Here is a 17,389-nt window from a genome sequence, read left to right on the forward strand (position 1 = left end):
TGAAACTGGCCTTCATAAGTAAGTTAATGTGAGGTAGGGGAGGGTTGAGAGTAAGCAATAAAATTCTGCAGGGTAGTGATTTTAGACTGCAAATGTTTCCTTTACATTTCCATTTTAATTGCTGTCCATTCCAGGCTATTGCATGGGCAAAACAACATCAGGATTAAACCAATTTGTTTTCGCTTTTTTTCTTGACTGTAAACATTTCTATTAACATCCCACCCATTTAATGAAATGTTGCCCATGTAAAAACATTTGACATAGAGTTTGTATAATACATAAATTAAATCGCATCAAGGATCACTAGGCATGGACTATTATCTAATTTGTATCAACTTTATGAAGCAGAAACCTGAATTTGATCAGTGCTGCACAGGCAGCATTAATCAAAAATATTCATTTACATTGCTCTACAGTCTTAGCAATTTTCTGGAGGGGAATCTGAGTAAGCACAAAGATTTCTGTGTAAGGAAAGAACTGTGACTGGAGGGGTTTCAGCCGGGATTGGTTGAAACATTCTGCATGTGGCTTGTCCTTCTGTTCTCTTGTTTTTTACTTGCCTTGAAATCGCAATTGTGCAGTGACTGGGAAATATCCAGGTTTGATTTTTTTTATAAATGTAAAAAAATTATGTAGACAATTACTTTTGATTATAAAGTAACTTTTTTGAGCGTTTGAGGTCTATGCATAAACCCCAACTAATAGAGGAAATACCTTTCAGTCTTCAAGAGGACTGTCATGCTGATTCATGTTAATGTGACAGTTTAGGATACACTCCAAGCGCCTTACCTCCCGTATGTCCCTGCAGAATTAACCCGTCAAATCTTACATTCAGGGACCTGGTTACATCTGCTAATATCTGATTTTAAAAGGCTGACTTTTTACATCCATTATGGTTTGCATTTCTTCGACTGGTAACTAAAAGCATTGGGTTTGATTGGCCAGTCGTGCCTGGCAGTAACCAGAGTGGGTTAAAGTTGGGGGCGGGGGGAGGGGGGTGTTTTGGAGTAAAATTGTCCTATGTTCTATCAGCGCTCTCAAACTCCAGTCCTGCTGCCTTATATCATGCCTAAGTGTCCACGAATAGAAGAATGCCCTGGCGATGGGGAGAAGATAGCAGGAGCAGGGACACAGAGGAAGAGCAGGGCAGAAGAGACCCGCCCCCTCATCACAGCCGCTGTCACAAACACTTCTTATCGCTGGGCGTTCCGCGGCTCCCCCGCGCCGGTTGCTTGGCAACCGCAGCCGCATTGATATGCGTGGCGGAGGGAGCGGGGAACGCTCCTGAGCGCGGTGTGGAGCATCACCCCCCCTCCACCCCCCCTCCGAGCACCTCGCGCGCTCCGCACGGCAGCGCTACCTCCACAGTTAGAGTCTCCGCACTCCTCATCACAGGAGCACTGGTGCACTCTCTCTGGTTCAGTTCCGCCTTCATCCTCTTCGTCTCCTCTCCTCAAAGTGGCTTAACTATTGTCCTGGTTGCTTCGTTTCTTCTGGGCTTGAATTTTTACGGAACCCGCGCACAAGCTGAAACTCTGTGGAGAGCAGATTGGACTAAAGTTTGACCAGGGATTCTGTTGTGGTGAGTGTATTTCAGTCCTATGGGGAAAAAAAAGCTTTTCCACCTTGGTAACTGAGCTCGGCCTAATTAAACAGAACAGAGGAAGATAATACTAAACATATGATTCAGGTTTGATCTTTCTTCCATGAAGAAGAAGAAAACCAACAATTAAAGAAAAAAAAGAGAAATGAAAGAAGCACAACATGTGCTTAAGAAACTGATGACAGCTAAACTCTAAAATGAAACCAGGCAGGGAATCAAAGAGCCGTCCTGGGGATCAGTCACACCGCCTGACAGTGGACCTGCTCTTCTTCACCACACCGAACCTCCTAGCTGCCTAAAGGATGAGCAGTGCCGACTTGTCTCGTCGTTTACAGGGATGTCTGCACGCTCCAATAAGGCAGCCCCCCCCTGCACATTCAATGCTATGTTTCTCCTGATGCTGTTCAAGGTAAGGCAAATGCCTGCTAACAGGGTCAAACATGTTTGGGGACACCAAATGACAATCTCAAGTGCAATCAATCAAAAGTGAAGTAAACGCAGCTTAGAGAACTGATCTTGTGGACCATATTGAGTATTTACAGTATTTTTATTTGAGAAAACCAGTTTAAAACTAACGTGTGGGTTAGGTCCTTTGGCCATTTAAACTTACAAATAAATAATGCAGCTTTGAGGCATGGAAAAATATCAGATATAATATCATTATATTTAGCTGTACATTTTTATTATCTGTGGGTACAATATTATTTCGTTCTGTACAGATCAGATCCACAGCATTGTGTGGGGTCTGTGTGTGTGTGTTATACAGTGTGGTAGAACACTGTAAGATCCTGATTATTGATCTTAAAGGATTTTAACAAAGTTCTTTCATGTTAGTTAACACAGTGAGTGAGCATGTGTGTGTGTTCACATGCATACACGCTTCAACATATGCATCTGTAAGTGTATATGTACACGTGAGTAAATCTGCTGGCTGGTGTTTATTTAATCCCAATCTAAAAACAACAGTAGAAGCAGCACTTCCTGTCATAGTGTCATGAAATATTTCATGAGCTTAGAACTATTCAAATAGCCAAAGGATTTACACCTCAGCTGTATTTACATCTCACATGTTCTTGAAAATCTGCCTAGGGTGTTTTCTGAAGCAAAATTATAAGCATAGATATAACTCCAGATGTAAGATAATTAAGTTTAGTCTATGGACCTGGGCCTCACAAATCTATCATTTATTTATTTCTTTTGATGTTAAAGTTATAATTTTAACTAGTTTCAATCATTTTTAGTAAATCAAAATTTTAACAAAATAATCAAGCCAGGATTTTCTTAGCTAAAATGATCATTTCTATTCAGTGTTGGTGGCCACAATCCATAAAAAGTTAGTAGAAGTTATTTTAAAGAGATACGGATGATTACTGCAAGGAAGCTGTGGGTGTTTTTCATAGCCTACAAAACAAGGGAAACATGTATGCAAAAGACATTTAACAGCTGGAGACCGAGATACTTTTTCTGTCTGGTTCTGTCATCTGCATCTGTCCACAGTCATTTTCAGACATAATGCTTGTGATGATGCCTCTTTGGGTAAAAAATATTGTCTGTATTTTGTTTACATTTATTCTCCATGTGTGCTGTAGAGAAGGCCGTCATGATTGGCTAAACATTTCTAAACCTGTAGTCATTGCTTTTCTGTCTCTGCTCATCACAGAGGATATTGGGAAGAGGGACATTCATTTACTGCAAGATGGAAATAAGAACAAGGGTAAATTGTTCTTATCTGCACTGGCTAAGTTAAATATTAAGAGATGATGTGCAAATGATCATTTAGTGAAAACAACTTTTACTTTTCTTTCACAACATTCCTTTGTTGTGTATTACTCCTCATTGTCCCTGAAGTAGTGGCTTACTGTTGCCTGATTTGCCTAAAGCTTTGCATTTGTGTGAGTGCATTTGTGGCCGAGACACAAGACTCTTACCACGGTGAGTCTGGTCTGGTCCAGCACTAATGTCAAAGTGTATATAATCAGAGGATCTCTGCTGAAGTGACAGTTATTCTGATACATGAAATGTGTAACGTTTTGCTATCAAGTCAAATAAATAGGTTTAAATACAACAGAGAACCAGATTATTTCAGATGGTACATTTCACCATCACATTCAGAAGATGCTATATTTTACCATTCAGACTGGTACATGGAGGTCTATTGCAGTTAACCAGAAAACTTTGCAATATATAGTGCAGCAGGATGATCATTGTAAAGATTGAGGTCACTGACCAGCATGACCTGGACAAGATAAGACCTGTTAGCTTAAATCCAAATTCATTTTCAGTTACAAGCTCAGAGCCTATGCCACATTGACAAAGAACTCGAGCCCTGTAGCATTGTGTAAATTGGACCGTATAGTTGTCTAAGCTTTGCCCACTTTTTCAGGTTCATATTAGTCTATACGTGCATGGTGACCTTGTAATATTTGTCATATGTAACATGTCACATGTTTTATACGCTTTGTTCAAAAAGAATGGAATTACAGTTCCTTTGCTGTTGATAAGACTCAAAAACTCTGCACAATTCTGGAAACCTGTAACTCATATTGAACTTGTTCATATAGCACTGATTTCATATAGCAATAATTCGTATAGCACTAGTTTATACAGCACTAATTCATATAGCATTAGTTCATTTAGCACTCGTTCATATAGCACTAATTCATATAGCTCTCATTCATATAGCACTAGCTCATATGGCACTCATTCATATAGCACTAGTTCATATAGCTCTAGCTCATATAGCAGTAGCTCATATAGCACTAGCACATATGGCACTAATTCATATGGTACTCATTCATATACCACTAATTCATATAGCACTAATTCATATAGCTGTTTTGTTCCCTATATTAGAAACACATTTTTTTTTGGGGGGGGGGGGGGGAACACTGCCATGCAGATTTCACATCCATGTACCAATTACCCAAACCCAGTCCTCACAAGAAAAGTCTAAAAATTCTAAAAGTCACAAATCTTTAGAAATCAGAGCCTGTGTCCTATAAAGAGCCTTCTGGTTACATATCTTGATTTGCACAACAATGGAGAAAATGAACAGAGGTTAACAAGGAAAACAAGTATCAAATGTGGAGTCAGACTTGAGCTACTTTGATTGATCATGTGGTCCGTCATGTGTTGAGTTCTGGAAGTCTGAAGGTTGAGAAGGTTCAGCCCTATCTGAGCCGGTACACAAAACGATGATGTTCATCAACATGCCACTCACGGCCCACATCACCACCTTCCTCGACACATTGCACAACACACTCATTCCCCATCACCAGGGGGATGGACCAGGGCAGTCCAGGGTTTGTTGTGGTCTGTGAAACATCTGTGAAAGTTTCCACCATGCTGCTCATGGTTCACTGCAAATGGTTCGCTGAAAACCCACAATTTGTTGTCCAACTGCCACCACAGTCTCCATTCCTACTGTGAAGTTCTTTTCACCATGTAGGTTAAAGGTCTGTGATCACCAGAACATGCCTCTTCTCCAGGTGATGGAGGAAGCTTGTGTGGAGATTGATGAAGGAGTATTCCAGGCTGGATACTTCACTCCAGACGGTACTTCCTCCACTGTCTGGCCAGAAAGGACACTGTCTGTGATACACCCATATAAACTCAAATACGACACATCCTAATTTATTATGTCAGAGTTAGAAGTCTATTTTGTTCTTATTTTTTGTTATGTATGTATTGTTGAAAAAAAAACAGCAATTTTTTTTTCTTTCAGCAAATCACATCCTATTACCTATGTCGTACTTAAAAATAATTAAAGTTGGAACCACTGACACTTCAGTCCAGCTACAACACTTGGCTGCTGCAGGCCCGTATGGTTCCAAATGGATAGCCAGTGAAGGAGGGTTGGAAGACCTCCCTACTCTTTCAATACATGGACATCTACTCTTTCTAATGAAGCTGTTTCTCTACCCATATTTGGTTGCCATAGTGTAACTTTGTCTGAATGTGTGTGTGCTTGTGTGCCCAGTGGTGGATGGTGCTCTGCCACTAGGGTCTGTCCTCTCTCCCCTTCCTGCACCCCATTCAGTCCCCCAGGGGGCTGTGGATCCCGGTAGATACGCTGTGCGCAATTGGCTGCCGCTTCTCGCCGGTGTGTGATTGGTTGTGTACGAGTTGTATACGTGTTAAAATTGTAAAGCATCCTTGGGTATATAGAAAGGCGCTATATAAGTTGAACATTCATTCATTCATTCATTCAACTTTCCCACAAACAAACTTTTAATTCAGCACAGCATGGTTGTCTTCCTGAATGACATATATACATATATATGCAACAGAATACTGTAGAAAAACTGGTGTGCACTTTCCTCACCAAACAAAAAAAAGCTAAAAACACATTTTTGAAGTTTTTCTTTGCTATTTACAGTGTTTCTTTCTTTTTGTGATGCTTAGATACCATTTCTGAAATATGGCTTATTTGATCAAAACACAAAATAGCCAAAGCCACTTGTTCACAACATGCAAAATGTCTCACTTTTGGAAAAAGCTAAATATCAATTTCTGCTCCGGTCAATATTGTATTTTTGCATAAAAATTCTACCCACAAATATCAAATTAAGAGCTACATTATAACTATACATCAACAGATAACATGACAAGCTTGTGTTTTTTTGGATTTTCAGTGTGCAGGGCGCAGCAGTATATTATACACGTTAGAGTTGTAACAGGGTGACAAGCAGCAAACACAGAGGACACAAGGAATGCTCAGCACTGACTGGATGGACCTGTGGGCTTAAAAAAGGAGTGTGTGTAAACCTGGGACAGGTGCAGGTGATTAGTATGAAGGAGATTGAGACCGAGGGAGTGAAAGGGAGGTCGAGTGTTGTGAAGTAGGCGGCCAGTCCGGCCTACCATGACATGACTATTCATATGTACATGTACACTCACCAGCCACTTTATTAGGTACACCTGTCCAACTGCTCATTAACGCAAATGTCGAATTAGTCGATCACATGGCAGCAACTCAATGCATTTAGACATGTACACATGGCCAAGATGATTTGATACATTTCAAACCGAGCATCAGAATGGGGAAGAAAGGTGATATAAGTGACTTTGAACATGGCATGGTTCTTGGTGCCAGACGGGCTGGTCTGAGTATTTCAGAAACTGCTGATCTACTGGGATGTTCATGCACAACCATCTCTAGGGTTTACAGAGAATGGTCCTTAAAAGTGAAAATATCCAGTGAGCAGCAGTTCTGTGGGTGCAAATGCCTTGTTGAAGTCAGAGGTCAGAGGAGAATGGCCAGACTAGTTCAAGCTGATAGAACGGCAACAGTAACTCAAATAACCAGTTGTTACAACCGAGGCATGCAGAAGAGCATCTCTGAATGCACAACACCTGCAGATGGGCTACAGCAACAGAAGACCACACCAGGTGCCACTCCTGTCAGCTAAGAAAAGGAAACTGAGGCTACAATTCACACAGGCTAACCAAAATTGGACAATAGAACATTGGAAAAACGCTGCCTGGTCTGATGAGTCTCGATTTCCGCTGCGACATTTGGATGGTATGGTCAGAATTTGGCATCAACAACATGAAAGAATGGATCCATCCTGCCTTGTATCAATGGTTCAGGCTGGTGGTGGTGATGCAATGGTGTGGGGAATATTTTCCAATTGAGCATAGTGTCAACACCACAGCCTACCTGAGTATTGTTGCTGACCATGTCCATCCCTTTATGACCACAGTATACACATCTTCTGATGGCTACTTCCAGCAGGATAATGCGCCATGTCATAAAACGCGAATCATCTCAGACTGGTGTCTTGAACACAACAATGAGTTCACTGTACTCGATTGGCCTCCACAGTCACCAGACCTCAATCCAATAGAGCACCTTTGGTAAGTGGTGGAACGGGAGATTCGCATCATGGATGTACATCCAACAATTCTGCAGCAACTGCGTGATGCTATTATGTCAGTATGGACAAGGGTTTCCATTTCCAGTACATTGTTGAATCTATGCCACGAAGGATTATAGCAGTTCTGAAGGCAAAAGAGGGTCCAACCCGGTACTAGCAAGGTGTTCCTAATAAAGTCGCTGGTGAGTGTATATTAACAAATATACAGGCTATTTATAGATATTTAGTAGAAATACACTATAAAGTGAACCACAATTACAGAAGGTTAATTTTTGCATGAGCAGTACAGCAACACACATTCTGTGTAAACTGAAAAGCATATAACACAACACAACAGGCTTGTAGCTCTAAAATAAAACATAAGGTGCATCTAGTCTCCTATTTGACTGGCTACAGGATCTCATTTACATCACAAGTGATGCCCTCTCTGACCAGACAGTGAGGGAAGTAACAGTCTGACATGACAGGCATGACATATCCACCCCTGTCATGTCCCCTCATCAATCTCACCTCAAGCTTTGTCCAATACAAGAGGTAGAAATTCAAAGGGTCGACATAAGACTAAAAACATCTTCTCAATAGGACTGAGGGATGGAGAATAGGGTGAAAGATAAAACACAAGGCATGGGTGTTCAGTGTGTACCAGAACTGCCTAGTGCAAACATATGTTATCCCAGACTACAACAACCCTGGACTGGCCTGGTCCATTTCCCTGGTGACTGTGAATAAGTATACTGCAGGTATACGTAGGTGGGCAATGATAATGTGTGTAGGATTGTAGGGACTAAGAGTGGCATGAAGATGAATGACACCATACTGGCTAATGGCAGCGCACATTGTGATATTGGCCCCATGTTGCCCAGGGACATGGACGACAGTACATGCTGACTTTTTCTATGGTGTAGTGGCTCAGATTAGCCTGGACTCTCTGGCCAGCAGCCTTCCTGAAACAGATGGCCCAGATGTCATCTGTGATGATCTTCTCTACCTCATCCTCTCTCTCCATTCCTGGCCTCCATTGATATCCAGACCAAGGTATCTAACGTGTGGCCTCAATGCTCATTGGCCTAGTGCTCAGGCTCTGATTTGTAAGTGTACAAATCAGCCATAAATGTTTTTATCTATGAGGACTGAGTTTTGTACGAGACACGTGAGTACGTACGAGACACAGGTATGTTTGTTTTGAATAACATATCTAATGTAGAGAGCTGTGATTAGTGATTTGCAAAAATTGTGTGTTAGAATAGCAAATTAAGTATATGGTTTCAATCATTTTTTTTCCAGTTTTGGTGCCTTTCAATTGCAAAAAAATGTGTAATAATAAAAATAAATTATTTAACTATATACAGAATTCTTTACTTTGAAAATATATCAGGTTGCTGTCACCTTATGTGATGTAAAATATGCAGCTGTTGTCCTACATATGTAGTAACACTTTTTCCAGGATGTCCATTGTGACGGAGCCAAGCTTATCTGCAAAACAAGCCTTCCAACCAAAACCAGGACCTGGATCAGCCTTAAAAGACAGGAAATAGATTACCTTTTTTTCCTAGTGACACTAGTGATAGATGGTATGCAGATGCAGAGTGAATTTAAGAGAATAAAATTAAGAGTTTGGGACAATACTGAGAATAAGCTCGGGCTCATTTGGACAGTTCATACTGGATGAAGTGAAATGAAGGAACATTGTTAAAATATCTTCCACAAACCTTACAAATATACTGAAAGTTTCTGGAAAATCTATTTTAGTTTATGTATGTTTAATATTTAAAATTTCATGATGTTTTACAGTGCTGTAATAGGTTCTACAACTAAGATACTCAAACCTCCTCAAAATCAGGAGTGGTTATATTTAGCATTCGTATCTGTTTCCTTTTTCATTTACACCTGCAGCAGGCAACACCAAGCTCGGTGGCTCATCAGTGTCTCCAAAGCTGACGCTGGAGCGTCAACCTTTCCCTGGAGAGAGCAGACTGAACCCAGTGGGCAGTAGAAGTGCTTTCCTTCAGCACACATCTACCACCCACAAGTCTACCATAAATGTCCTCCAATGAGACTCTGAGATAGCTAAAGGCCAGCAGAACTTCAGAAGGCTATTGCAAGGTTTCTCCATCTCAATATTTACTGAATTGAGTCAATCATATACTTGCAAACAAGATACGCTGCCACTTGCTTATCCAACATCACATGTCACATTGAAGGATTCCAAGACACCAGTTATTGTGCTCTAAACAGCAGGAGATACACTGAGCAACAAACCTTTATTTTTTGCTTCCCAAACTACCATATAATACATTTTATGCTGAATTCAAATCTGTTTTTAGATCATGTATCATGTATGGTTTTTTAAGATAAAGAAATAAAATTGTATATTATAGTAATGTAATGTATATTATTAATTGTATTAATATATATGCATGTATATTCATACTCATATAAATGTATATGTATGTATCATATATACATGAATATTCATGAATAAGGCTGTGATTACACAAACTGTAAAATAATAAAAATGTATATTGTATGAGTTTTGGCTATATTTGGCCTCAAGAACATCCCTCTTCAGTGTCCAGCAGTAGTCCTGTAGTAGTCCTGTAGTAGTCCAGCAGTAGTCATGCAGTAGTCATGCAGTAGTCCAGTAGTAGTCCAGCAGTAGTCCTGCAGTAGTCCAGCAGTAGTCCAGCAGTAGTCCTGCAGTAGTCCTGCAGTAGTCCTGCAGTAATCCAGTAGTAGTCCTGCAGTAGTCCTGCAGTAGTCCAGTAGTAGTCCTGCAGTAGTCCTGCAGTAGTCCTGCAGTAATCCAGTAGTAGTCCTGCAGTAGTCCTGCAGTAATCCAGTAGTAGTCCAGTAGTAGTCCTCCAGTAGTCCAGTAGTAGTCCAGTAGTAGTCCTGCAGTAGTCCTGCAGTAGTCCAGTAGTAGTCCAGTAGTAGTCCAGTAGTAGTCCTGCAGTAGTCCAGTAGTAGACCTGCAGTAGTCCTGCTGTAGTCCTGCAGTAGTCCAGTAGTAGTCCTGCAGTAGTCCTGCAGTAGTCCAGCAGTAGTCCTGCAGTAGTCCAGTAGTAGTCCAGTAGTAGTCCTGCAGTAATCCAGTAGTAGTCCTGCAGTAGTCTTGCAGTAGTCCTGCAGTAATCCAGTAGTAGTCCTGCAGTAGTCCTGCAGTAATCCAGTAGTAGTCCAGCAGTAGTCCTGCAGTAGTCCTGCAGTAGTCCAGCAGTAGTCCAGCAGTAGTCCTGCAGTAATCCAGTAGTAGTCCTGCAGTAATCCAGTAGTAGTCCTGCAGTAGCCCTGCAGTAGCCAGCACAAAGGGGATCCACTTTCTCATACTATGCATAATGACATATGAATACACTAAAACAAAAAAACGATTAGTGATACAGAAATTCAGGAAACATATTTGATTCAGTGTGCAAAAATACACAATAAACTGTTACTTTTTGCAGGAACCAAAAACAATGTAGACCAGTAATAATATTACTCTACCATGTGTAAAACGTCTCATGCCTGAGTCTTAAAATGCATTATATTGTATAATAAAGACGCAACATAGTTTCCTCCAGGAAAAACAACAGTGTATGGAATTTAAATGTGTTTTCTGCTGTTGGAGTATATATTTGGAACACATGTTGAGTATACTGTATATTATTCATTGGATGATGTCAATTAATACATTTTTTATGAAAAAATATTTTTGTGGTCTTGGATAAATCATTAATCTGTAAAAGTCTGAGGAAAATGTGTGAAACATGTACAAAGAACCAAGGTAGTGGCTGAGCATATTTAGAGTTTACAGTTTTTTAAGAAAATACCATTAGTTCTTTTTGTAATGCATCAATCATGAAATACCCAAATCTTAGTTGGACACATCTTAAAAATATTAGCTGGACCACAAGAAAATATACATAAGTCATCAGATTTTAAATTCAGATGCTCTTTAAGATAATAAAACATTATCTATTGCTGTGATTTATTTAATGTTTCATGTACTTTTAAGTTAACCATATAAACTCCTGTAATAAATTTATAATATAGATTTACAGTCTTCCAAATCTATCAGAGCATAACAAACATGTTAGAAGGAAAGATAAATGTGGTAGAGTAACAATACTTTGATGAGTTAGATAAAGATAAAAAAAAAACATATGCAAGGGTCCTTGCCTCTGCTACCAGGAGAGATGATACAACCCTTGGGGCATAGCATGGAAGTTCAACATGTCTTCTCCCACCAGCTTCACTAATGCCCAGTTTGTATGCTCCTTCTTTAACAGATTGGTTTGAGAGGGAAGTTGCTGACTACTTCAGAGAAAATGGTAAACACTTCTCTCAGTGATGAGGAGAAAGGAATTGAAGACAGAGAAAGCAGGGAAGAGTCCATTCTGGCCATGCTGGGTATCATCGGGACCATCCTCAACCTGGTTGTTATCATCTTCGTGTACATCTACACGACTCTATAATTTCTAGGATTTACAATATATCTGTGAGGAGAAGCACTAAGGAACCTTCAGTATGGCTGCCGCCAAATTGTTAACTCTGGCAACATGTGTCACTGACTACACAAGGAATCACAGACACCTCCAACAGTACAGACAGTACTGCATCGATATAAAACTGGAACTCGAACACAAAATGCTGAGATGGGGGGACACAACTTCCCCTGCTGTCCACATCAGAGGGTATCAGAAAGAACTCTGTTCGTTGTAAATAGGAATGAGTTTCATTTGGCATCTAGAAGCATGTGAATCAGAATGGGATGATGATATTTTGTGCATACAGAACACAAAGTATCCATAGCTGACACTTTTGATTTGACATGGTACGGCCCTTAAGGTGGTATGACATTGACATAGGTGGAAGAGAGTTGGACAACAAGTCACAGTTACTTTTCTAACACTCCTTTTTATGAACTTTCTTATTACACTGGCAGTGTTGTTTATACTAAATGGCTTGTTTTCAGTTTTTTGTTTTGTTTGTTTTGCTTTGTTTTTTAAGTTTGTATGTTCCAGACTTTAATAAATTCAGATGGTGGTAATGTTATGATAGACAAATACAAATATTTGATATACCTCTCAATATTATCTCCATAATTTGTAGTGATATTTTTATGACAGTAATTACTGTGGATTGGCTTGCATTTGGCTTTAAAACACAGCTAAAATGACATTTTCATCCTGTTATATGTCATGTTGATCACAGCCTCCTGTATCAAAGAAATCAGCTTTAATTATTGTGCAATTTACAATGATTTGTGTGTTGAATCACCATATATATGTAGTATATTGTTTATTTTATTAAACCTCTTGCAGGATGTTGGCTGCACTTAGCAAAGTGGAGAAATGCTACTCCTGATCTTGTCTTTCACAGTCTCTTCAGTGTCTACATCAATGTACATTGTATTATTTAGTTCTTGCAAATATAGCTTAACGTTTAAGTATGTTCTTGTACTATGCTAACAACCTGTATGACATAATTTAAGGTATATATTATAACCATTATACAGTACAGCTTGCCTTAAGAGCAAGATATCTTTATCATGTTTATTCAAACACCAGCTTTCATTGCTATGTGCAGTCAGAATGTTATAAGAATGTTGTCCTGATCTCTGTGGTAAAACACTGCTTTGATTCAAAAAGGTATTCTGGCACTTTGCAAAGCAAACATATTTTTGTGGGCAACAAAGGAAATAAATGTCTCTGAACCTCATCAGAGCAAACTCTTTTCTGTTAATGCACTGTGTACTCAGCACGTGATAATGGCTGTTATGGTACCAAAGTGTGTTGGTAACAAAAGCAAAACTGAAGTGGAATATTTGCAGAATGAATGTACATACATTATATACGCATGTGGAGTCGCACTTACTAATGTGAGAACCCCTAAAAACTCCTCCATCACTCCATCAAGTGCCTGTGTTTGAGTAGGAAATGTATCAATTACTGCTATGCCAGAAAAGCTACTGTAAAAGATTTCAAATATTCATCTAATTCAACATCTGCATCAGTTTAAGTGAGTTATTTACCAATTACAGGTCAATATTCTGATTAATCCACTTTTATGTGCATCATTTCCTTTCATTTAATTTTGCCATTTAAAACCAGCACAATATGGAAGACACTGCTTTTTTGCAATGTTAATTTTGCTTGCAAAACATTTATCATTTGTGTTTCATTAATATTACATTATCAAAGCAAAACAAAACAGTAAAATTTGCTTACAGTTGCTCTCACATAGCGATGAAGTTCTCTGATATATCTGGTGTACCTGTTCATGTAACCCTAACTTCACATGTTTTTTTTTTTTTTTTTGCATATTTATTAAAAATAATAACATTTGAGTACAAAAATAAGGGCTCCAATTATGGTCATGCTTTTTTTTGGTATTTAATGGTGACCCTCACATATCCCAGAAGTTAACATAAAAAAATTAATTAATTAATTGAAAAAAACATTTGTCTATGTGGTTTTTTAAAGTGAATTGAACTATTTACATCATTTTGCACAAAGTGTCAGATGCATGCAGCAACATAATGCAAATAATATTGACCCTTAAAAAAAGATTTTTACCTTCATTAAAAGTTTTCTCGTATCACTGTGGTCAAAAAGAGAAAGAAAGAGAGTACTATGGTATTTTATTGATGATTAAGCTGTGAATCCTGTAAGCATGTTGTGGTTTGAAGAATCGGTGCCTCAATTCAGTGCCTCACATTCAGTATAAACACATTCAGTGCCTCACATTCAGTATAAACACATTCAGTGCCTCACATTCAGTATAAACACATTCAGTGCCTCACATTCAGTATACACACATTCAGTGCCTCACACTCAGTATACACATATTCACTACCTCACATTCAGTACCTCACATTCAGTATATTCACATTCACTACCTCACATTCAGTGTACACACATTCAGTGCCTCACACTCAGTATGCACACATTCCGTACTTCACATTCAGTATACACACATTCACTGTCTCACCATGTGTAAGTAAATAATTATCTTGAAACTACATAGGAACAAACTGTATTAAATATATTTCATTTGCTAAAGCAATAATTCACTTGGAGAGGTTTACCATTGTTTATTTTAAATATTCTCTATTTGTTTAGCTTATGCCTTTTAGGTGGATACAACTTCAGACTTGCAGTCCTACACAATGTGGAAAGATAGCTAATAAAATGCAGACATCACAGTCTACAGCCTATGCTCAGGTTGATTTAATTTGCCTCCTTCATGGTTATTGCTGTCAGTTGCATTTGCAAAATCGAATTAACTTTGGTTTACCAGGTATTTGAGAACTAGGTGTCAGTGTTCATTTTAGATTAGAAGTAAGCATAATCAGTGAAGATGAAATAAGTCTTCAGTCCATATGTGATAGGGTGTTATCTCAACATCTGAAAGGAAACACAAAGAAAATGTTTTCTTAAAAAAAACAAAATATGTGGTTGCAGAGCCAGTAAACGAACATGGTGTATTTAACACATTGTGTATTTAAATAAATAAGGCAAGATGAATACCAGCTGGTGTACTGAGAATGGAGCAGTAGTTCAAAAAGTCAATACACACCCAAAACCTCTATAGTAATATCTGCACAAAGCAATTTAATAGATGTCTCATCCAAGACAAGCATATCTTACCAAGATCCTTCCAAACATACCAAACATATCATAGTTAAGACTAAACAATACATCTTCTCTGTAGCTTAACTCTGATTCACTGCATCTCTGTCTTAGCTCATTAGATTTTTAAAATAATAAAAGTGCAAACAGACTGGTGTGCTAGTGTTTTTTTCACTTGTACTGTTAAAATTCTATTATGCCATACACATATGTACATGTGCATGAAAACCATGTGGGATGATCTCACAGACCTGCTCCACAGACCACAGAACTGAGAGTCTGAAGGTTTTAGTCTTCATTTGTATTACTAACACTGCATGCATCCTAATGTGACATGAAGCATATCTAAGCATTGTATGTATGTTGTGAACATTAATTGGTAAAAGCTCTATGTCTTGTTCTACCTGTTAAGTAATTAGAGTCTCAGACTAGTGTACTTTCTGATATTTTTGATGTTTTAAATTCAAAGTGATCTAAGGCTCTATCAGTTATGAGGTTCAAACAATGTAAGCTGTTTTCTACAGAATGCGCCCTACCTGGGAGACAATGGAGGCTTTTCAATCAGGAGCATATTACAGGTTGGGCAATGACTTTTTCAGCCAGACTTAACAGAATGAAATGGCTTCTCAGAGAGCCGTGCACCTCTCATAAATTTCACAGGGAGTGCACACATTTCTACTGCCCTCAACGTCCGTTCAAGCGTTGAAATAAATCCTGTGATCTAAACTAGGGTGATGCAGACAACCATGACAAATCCTGACTCTAACATAAACCACAGCCAAGAAGAGAAGAAGCGGGTGAGGAAAATCTGACTAACAAGTTTGAATCTTACACTTCTGTTTCATTCTTTTGGAAGAATAAGAGTTGTTTTTTTAAAGTTATGCAAGACCAAAAAAAGTTTTATTCTGAAAAGATGTAGAAACAACCACTGTAGATGAGAGAGGCATGTGACTGTGGATTTGAAATTATTTGTTATTGTTGATAAATATCTTGCAGCTGAAGGTATAGGTCAGAAAGTGTGTTAATATATCATTATAAATAATTATTTTCGTTTGCAGTTTTTCTGAATAGCTGAAAGACTGAAAGTTCTTATCCTTTTCTCAAAACAGTAAACACAAACCCCAAGCTATACTTTCAAAACCTTTGACTTGACATGCAAAATCAAACAATTGTTTAGTTTTTTTGCAGTTACTAAGACCCAAAAACTGGCACTTATAGCAAACTTTATACCTATTACCCTAGTGCACTAAACCTTAAGCACACTCTCTGCCTTTCTTTAGCAATTCTAAAACAAACTTTTAGCAAAACAATAAACACACATTACACCCTACATTAGACACAACATTCAAAACTGAAAACCATGTGTTTCCTTTGGAAAACACTGCCATGCAAATGCCACACCCAGCTATCAATATCCAAATCCAGTCCTCACAGGTAAAAACACTTATTTCACAGGTGAAAGCAAATTTTTACAATTTTAGTAATCACAGCCTGAGGTCTTAAAAAGGCAACAAGTTGCATACCTTGGTTTGCACACCAATGGAGTCCAATACTGCACAAGGATGACAAAGAAGAGGAGGAGAATGAGGAAGAGGAGGAGAATGAGGAAGAGGATGAGCAACCATAAAGGATGAGATCAGAGCCACTTTGGTTGACCATGTGGACCATGTGGTCAACCATGGGTTGAGTTTTCTGGAGGCTTTGGGTCCAGCATAATCTGAGCTGCTAAACTGTAGCATCATATGGACATTTTGAAATGGGAATAGGTACTGTCACAGAACTGAACTGTGTATGCCACTGTACTACTGTAGTGTAATGCCAGATCAGTAGTTACAGTAAATTACAGCTAAGTTTCATTTCATGCAAAAAAACAACAATAGCATACTTTTATGACAACTATAACAGCACATCATTACTGACGTCACTTTCAGCCACATCCATTCAGTGAGACTATCCAGACTGGGCCATCTCCTGAAAATACATCAAATACACATGACACAGCTATACTACTTCTTCTGACAACTTCATCTACATCACAGGGAATCCTCTAAATGCTAAATAACAGGGAAATAATCCTTTGACATGAATATATTCCACTCCTGTGTAACAAGCCGTCTTGTTCTGCATCCACTGACTTCCACAACAGCCCAGTCGTGCTCTGACCTCATCCACAAAAATATACACTTATTTGTATGTACTGAAATCATTGATCTTTGACCCTTTCTGAGCTGAAGAAGAGCTCTGTACACTTGCTTCATGCATACTCTGCTGTGTACATTAATGTGCATCATCTC

General features: G+C 38.8%; 1 protein-coding gene across 1 annotated transcript; it reads left to right on the forward strand.

The window, feature by feature from the left end:
* The first annotated feature begins 1,381 nt into the window (after positions 1-1,381).
* tunar (TCL1 upstream neural differentiation-associated RNA) lies at positions 1,382-13,738 on the forward strand. Its single transcript, XM_076978729.1, has 2 exons — positions 1,382-2,012; positions 11,751-13,738. The coding sequence occupies exons 1-2, from the start codon at positions 1,941-1,943 to the stop codon at positions 11,934-11,936; spliced, it is 258 nt and encodes an 85-aa protein (XP_076834844.1). The 5' UTR covers positions 1,382-1,940; the 3' UTR covers positions 11,937-13,738.
* The last annotated feature ends 3,651 nt before the right edge of the window (positions 13,739-17,389 follow it).

This window comes from Brachyhypopomus gauderio, chromosome 17, assembly GCF_052324685.1.
Source record: "Brachyhypopomus gauderio isolate BG-103 chromosome 17, BGAUD_0.2, whole genome shotgun sequence".
Classification (NCBI taxonomy): domain Eukaryota; kingdom Metazoa; phylum Chordata; class Actinopteri; order Gymnotiformes; family Hypopomidae; genus Brachyhypopomus; species Brachyhypopomus gauderio.